This window comes from Rhinopithecus roxellana, chromosome 8 (genome assembly GCF_007565055.1).
Source record: "Rhinopithecus roxellana isolate Shanxi Qingling chromosome 8, ASM756505v1, whole genome shotgun sequence".
NCBI lineage: Eukaryota > Metazoa > Chordata > Mammalia > Primates > Cercopithecidae > Rhinopithecus > Rhinopithecus roxellana.
In genome coordinates, this window is record NC_044556.1 from 33556093 (window position 1) to 33563237 (window position 7145).

At 35.1% G+C, this 7145-nt stretch overlaps 1 protein-coding gene across 7 annotated transcripts in view; it reads left to right on the plus strand.

The window, feature by feature from the left end:
* CEPT1 (choline/ethanolamine phosphotransferase 1) overlaps window positions 1–6808 on the plus strand; it is a 46157-nt gene extending 39349 nt beyond the window's left edge. For 4 of the 7 annotated variants that reach the window (XR_004058722.1, XM_010359105.2, XM_010359104.2 and 1 more), the window contains 4 exons: window positions 3896–4027; window positions 4505–4663; window positions 5166–5291; window positions 5895–6808. Coding sequence is in view for 6 of the 7 variants with exons in the window: in XM_010359105.2 (XP_010357407.1) it covers window positions 3896–4027; window positions 4505–4663; window positions 5166–5291; window positions 5895–6014 (537 nt within the window). In the remaining variant the exon portion in view is untranslated. The remainder of the gene's footprint in view (window positions 1–3895; window positions 4028–4504; window positions 4664–5165; window positions 5292–5894) is intronic. The other 3 variants (XM_030935623.1, XM_030935624.1, XM_030935622.1) reach the window with 1 other exon arrangement.
* Window positions 6809–7145: the final 337 nt, after the last annotated feature.

Sequence of the window (7145 nt, forward strand, 5' to 3'; positions counted from 1 at the left end):
AATTAGAAGGCTTTTACTGACATTTAGAAAGCAAGTTTATGGTCAGAACAAATAAAAACGTGCAGATGTCTTCATAAGGCTGATTCCAGAAGATCAGCTGTTTTGTAAAGGTAAGTGATTTGCATCTATTACATATGGATTACCCATTCTTTGCCAATTTTTTTCCCCAAAGAGATGAGTTTTTACCATAGGTTATAGTTGTTGTTGTTGTTTTCCCTTTTTTTTTCCCCCAAAGGAAAGAAATTGTCTTCATCCATAAAAGTCAGTACTTGTTTTATACATTGCAAGAAACAAAAAGCATATTTTTTTGTTTTTTGCTTCCCCAAAAGACATTCCTTTTAGAATGTCTTGGAACTATCTTCTATCCTATCCCTCTTTAAAAAAACAGAAAAGAATATATTCTTACTTTGGAAGAGACTTACATATAATCAACTCATGGTTACTTTTACTGATGCTTGAGTCTTGTAAATGTAGTAATTGATCAAATTGTATTAAGCCACAAAGGACTTTCTGGAATTCAGTTAAGGCAACTAGGTGAGTGTTACTATTGCAGGTAAAGTTTCAGGATTCATTTGGTCAGACTGAAGACTTTCTATGTAGTATAAAGTGATATCTCATTCTTGAACTACAAGACTTTAAAATGCCTTTACACTTAAACAATTCTGGTAGGGTGATTTTCCTTTGTGGACACTGGAATTATGTTAACATTTGCTGTATTTTGGTGGAATTCATTTACATTAAAATGATTTACAAACAGGCATTCCCACATTATTTGAGGAAAGTGTCTAATCTCAAAATGAAACTTTTTATTTCTGCTCTGGTGTACAAAGCCTATAAGGACATTTTATCATGCTTATAAGAAAACTAGTCAAAGTTTACTAACTGATAGTAGTCTGCATTAATACAAACTATTGAACCAGAAAACATGACCTTTGTAATCTGGTAAAGATACTGATAATTTAAGATTTTCTTTTTCTATCTCTAACCTTTTTAAAAGTGAATTACATTACATTGTTATTATTTGGATGCATACCTTCATGGTATGAGTCTGAAGAGTTTTCACCTGGCTGTAGGACAGACACCATGACCCAAAGGAATTCTTACTCTTCCCGACTCTTAAAGACGTGAAACTGCAAGCAGTCCTGACATAAAGATGTCTTTGGTATAGCTCTTTGGCTATTTCTAAAGAGTGGATGCACTTTGGCCACCTTTGATGAGTTCCAAGATGATGACAGAAAGAAAAAGGTTGGGAAAAACAGAACGTGCCTGTCCTTTTTGACCTGAGGGAAAGATAGAATGTGCCACCCTCCTTGATCTTAAGTGTGGGGTGAGAATGGCAACACTTTGTGTTTTTTATAAGTAGGAGTGCCAATTTTTAAAGGATCACCTGCTGAGACTTGGGATTCCTTTGACTCGATCTTTTCCTTCACTTTGCCTCATATTTTCTTGGTAGCTCATTTCATTGCTAATGTGGGGGCTAGGTGTTTCTTCATACTCTCCCAAAACAGGAGTTCTACATAGAAAGTAAGAGAAAGGGAGATTTTAGTCTTCATGTAACAAATGTGTATTGAGCCACCCACAATAACCAGGGCTCTAGAGAGTGTACAAAATCATTTCAAACAAAATGCGTCACTCAGGAGCTTATGTTTTGGTGTATGTAGCTAACATATATGACAAAAGTGATGAGAACCTTAAGAATCTATGATGCTTTGCTCCTAGGTCAATAGCTTGCTTCCTTACTTTATACTCCAAGCCATGTACTAATTTTCCTGGCTTTTCTGATGTTTGTACTTATTCTTTTAAAAGGCATTAACTTTTACGATCCCAAGGCAATTTCACCAAATTATAAATACAGTTATGACTCTCATTCAGTTCATTTATGACACAGATGACTATTATACAGAGATGGTACTCATTTAGTACCCTGGCCCTAATACAGGGCTGCCCCTGTGATAGAATAATGCTTTGCTTTTTTTGGAATCTGAGAAAAGTATAGTATTTTCCCCTTTGCCAGAGAGATCCTTTGTCTCTGTGGAGTCAAAAGTGGGAGGGGTGGAAAGAGAGTCTGGGAACCAGGAAACTAGCCACAGTATTGAGTTTCGGCCAGATGCATCAGATTGAGAACGTAATGTCCCTAGTTTATTGAACAAGAGCAGAAAAATCTCTTGGAGTTCAAAGCAACCATGGTGTTGATTTTCTCCTTTATTGAAAACAAGTTTTGAACTTAGACTGCAGAGGTTGGAGATTTAGGGGGAGAAGATAACCATTTAGGATAGTTTAGGACTTGACTTTTAGGTTGACCTAGTTAATTTCAGAAAATTTAACACTGCTTCAGTACAGCTTAAACTTGAACATTTGATTTCAATTTTTCTTTAGAGTTGCATTTTTGCAAGAGGTAACGGAGTTATCTAAACAAAGTGAGTTCTTGAGAGTTTTGAAGAAATGAAGTATCCAAACATTAAGATTTATGTCTTCCAATCTTAACTGAGGTTTTCCATATAGTAGGAAGTGCCACATTTGCTATTTGATTTTGAAAGTATAGATAGATGACAGCCGTACAAAGTGTAAACAGCCCTAATTAAAATGCTTTCATTGTGACCAGGCATGGTGGCTCACACCTGTAATCCCAGCACTTTGGGAGGCTGAGGCTGGGAGATCACTTGAGGTCAAGAGTTCGAGACCAGCCCAGCCAACATGGTGAAACCCCGTCTCTACTAAAAATACAAAAATTAGCCAGGCCTGGTGTGGCCGCCTGTAATCCCAGCTACTCGGGAGGCTGAGGCAGGAGAATCACTTGAACCCGGAAGCGGAGGTTGCAGTAAACCAAGATCACACCACTGCACTCCAGCCTGGGTGACAGAGCAAGACTCTGTCTCAATTTAAAAAAAAAAAAAAAATTTTTTTCATTGTAAGAACTCATGGCTTATTAAACCATTGGGGGCTTTTGGAATCTTGTTTCTATAATCATTTGTTTCTATTACTAGACTACGTCATTTATTTTACTGTTACTTTCTTTTCAATCCATATTGGACAAAATTTGAGACCAAAAAAGCTAAAGGGAGGGGTGCAAAAAAGAAGAGACTCTTAAATGATTTTTAAAATTCAGTACAAGTGTATTTCATTTTAAATGATGGATATTGTGTTTGCAAGATTAAATGCATGATATCAATCCACTCTGTCCTCCATACTTCAGGTAAATAAACACATTTTCAGTATATTTTATGAATATATTATTCACTTTTCTGAAAAGTACATTTAAACTTTAAAATTTTGGATGCATAGTAGTAGAATCTGTTTGAATGTACTTGACCTGTTTTTTCTCCTGCATGTGAATGCCTTCTTAGTTGCCTTTTGCTTTTACTGCCTGTATCCTAACAATTTGGAGTTGGGAACTCTTCTGAATAGAAATTTTGTCTTCCATTCTCTATACTCTGGAGATTTTTATATCTAGTTGCAACATTTCTGTTATGCTTCATACTTCCTCACAACAATTATGAATGTTCTACAGATTTAGAGGTAGAATTCAAAAACATATACAAAGAAAAAGGCAAGGTGCACTCCTTTTATTAAAAGGCCAGAACACATCCTGGTTCACTGTTGCAAGACCTCTGGGATGCATTAGGTGAATCTGTCTTAACTTGTGACACAAGTTAATAAAGTTGAATCTGGTTTTTTTTTTTTAAAGTTGATATCAGAAGTGAGATTAATTTCTAAATAGTCTCAACTCTTGAGACTTGCTATATTGCTTGTAATGAAGAGGAAAAGGAAACTTTCATTACTTTACATATTTATGTAATTGGAGGAAATGGAAAGTTTTTGGGAAGATGAATCAAATATTAGACTGTTTTCTTAGTTTGTGTATGTTTTAATTGTTTTCTCTCTCTACCCATTAAAGATTCCAGTGCTGAATATTCAAATGAAAATTTTTCCTGCACTTTGTACTGTAGCAGGGACTATATTTTCCTGTACAAATTACTTCCGTGTAATCTTCACAGGTGGTGTTGGCAAAAATGGATCAACAATAGCAGTAAGTATGCCTTAAGATTTTCAACACTTGTTTACATTAGGACTTGGTTTTGTTGTCATTTTGTTTTTTATTTCAAATGTATAAAATCATTTGTTAATTTATAATTTATACATAGCCTTTAAAGAAACTAATGTTCAAAACTTCAATTTTGTATATACTTACCCACATTTATATGCTTTATATAGTCATACTTTTATGCATAAACACACACACACACACATACTTATTCACATGTTTTTTAAAGTATGAGCTGCTTTGTAAAAGTAAGCCTGGTCTCTTAAGTGAAATCTTCAGTTTGTGCCTAATCAATTTATGCTGTTACTTTTCATTAGCTCTTCTAGTTTGTGATTTATAGAAATTGCTGCCTATCAGGCATCATGAGGTTCCTGAAAGTTTGAGTTGAACTGTTCTGGAGCAGATCCATGTAGTATCTGATGAGCACTGAATACTATTAACTCTTCTCTTCACTCTGTACAGGGAACAAGTGTCCTTTCTCCTTTTCTCCATATTGGATCAGTGATTACATTAGCTGCAATGATCTACAAGAAATCCGCAGTTCAGCTTTTTGAAAAGCATCCCTGTCTTTATATACTGACATTTGGTTTTGTGTCTGCTAAAATCACTAATAAGCTTGTGGTAAGCACCTGAGTTTTTATTTGTTTTGTTTTTCACTTTTATCTTATTTTGGTTTTATGGCCATAGTTTTCATTCTGTGCTTCCTAAATGGTCCTAGAGTTTGCCCTCCTCTAATCAGAATCTCTTGATATCAACATGGGTACTATTTTTACCCTTTGTGAAGCTACAATTTGAAGTTACTGGAAGTTCTTGGAAAACATACAAGTTTTCACCCTTTTATCCACTGTTTAATTTGGTTGTTCAGTTTATCTACATTCTTCAGTCTCAATCTGGACACTCAAATCAAGGCTTCTTGTGAAAAGCATCTTTGGCGGGTTAGTTGACATGATATATCCCTTTCTTTCTCAGACACATTTCTTATTGTTGGGTTTTTAGTTTTGGGAATTCAACAGCTATTCCTAAATAATTATTGGAAGTTGATATCTGAGCACAATATGATTTACTCTGTAGTCCACAATTGTCCTCCTATGAAAATGCCTACGTTATTCTGTTTTATTCATAGGTTGCACACATGACGAAAAGTGAAATGCATTTGCATGACACAGCATTCATAGGTCCAGCACTTTTGTTTCTGGACCAGTATTTTAACAGCTTTATTGACGAATATATTGTACTTTGGATTGCCCTGGTAGGTATTGTACTAAGTCTTATTTCATGGTTTGAGGGTTTGAAGGTTGTTTGTTTTCTTATTTTGATGAACCAGTCATGAGAGATAGTTCATATAATTGTAATGATTTGGAATGTCAGAAATCCACATAAATGGGGCTGTGTGAGAGTTCTGTGACTTTATATTTGAGCCTTTTATTTTTTGCATTAATCTTACTAGTCCTGCCTCCATCAGGCAGGGCTCATAAATTGCAAATTGCTGACTGAGTAAAAAAGCATGAATCGGCATACTACACCCTGTGGGCCCATAGCCTGTTTTGGTAAATACAGTTTTATTGGAACACAGCTATGGCCATTCATTTATATATTGTCTTTGGCTGGTTTCATGCTACAATGGCAGAGTTAAGCAACTGTGTCAAAGACAATAAGGCCCATAAAGCTTAAAATATTTGCCATCTGTCTCTCTAACAAAGAGTTTGTGTGTGAAGGAAAGATTGCAAGGAAATTGAATTATTGTTTAGAATGGAAGGTCAATCTGCAGAGAAAACAGAGTCCACTCCTCTTTACTTTCAGGAAGCTTAGGGAGAGCCTAAACGGGTGCTGAGAATGTCTCTTTTCTTTCCAGGTTTTCTCTTTCTTTGATTTGATCCGCTACTGTGTCAGTGTTTGCAATCAGATTGCGTCTCACCTGCACATACATGTCTTCAGAATCAAGGTTTCTACAGCTCATTCTAATCATCATTAATGATGTAATTGGTATTATATAGGAACACCATGTTTTCTGCAGGAAAGAATCTGAACATATTAAGGAGAATGGGGGTGGATAAGAACAAATATAATTTATAATAATCAATGTTGTATAACTTTTATTCTTTATTATTGGTAACACTCCCTAACTATCCTGTGTGAGAATGGGAATTTCAAGTCCCATCTTGTAAATTGTATATGTTATCATGCAGGGTTTGGGCCAAGAAAGCATGCAGAAAAAAATGCCATGTAATTGTAATTATCCTGGATTCAGAATAACATTGTGATGGGGAGCCAGATCCACAGTGGTGGAGAGTTCTGATGTTGTCTATTTGCAGGCCAAAAGATAATTGCTTTATAATTTTAACAAATCATCGTCTTTTAGTAACATCCTTGTTTAGTGTCTTCTCAAGCTTTCTTTACTAAGGAGTTCAGCTTGTGACACAGGTACATCCCACTAGCTTGTGAGGTGGAACTAGTAATAAAGACCTTGAATTTGGATTGAAAAGTTTCCTATTTTTACATTGTTGAGGAAGTTTTGTTTTGTTTTTTTTTTTGATTGCTCAAGAAATGATTCTCTCACAGGCTTGGGAAATCCTGTTAGCATGCAGAATAATGTGGTAACTTTGTCAATTTCCCATTTTATTTTTTTAAATAAATATATGATCTGAAAGCCAACTTTTTCTCAGTTTTATTCAGTGGAAAGATAAACTAAGTTTTAATATTATTTTTTTAAATTTAAGCAAAATTTATTTCTGTTCTTTAATAAATAAGAAAATTTGGTCCACTGCATTGTTGTAATGTGTCTTGTGACATTTCTGTTTTGTAGAAACTTTAAAAAGGAGAACTATGTTCATCTTTCCTGTCAATGGTTTTTTTGTGTTGTAGTCATCACCTATGTAATTATCAGTCACTTAGAAATATCAGACCTTCCCCTCAATTTTCAGCAGGTGCCTGGGCCTTTCTAAGGGGTCACTTTGTACTCTACTTTTCTGGCACTCTCCTCTTTGGTATCTGTACTATAGTTTGAAATGGGAACCAGATATGTTTCCATTTTATACAGATAATTCAGTTGCTTGAAGAAGAGGGACACAGGAGAAAAGATTTAAACTATTGGCTAAAATGAGGT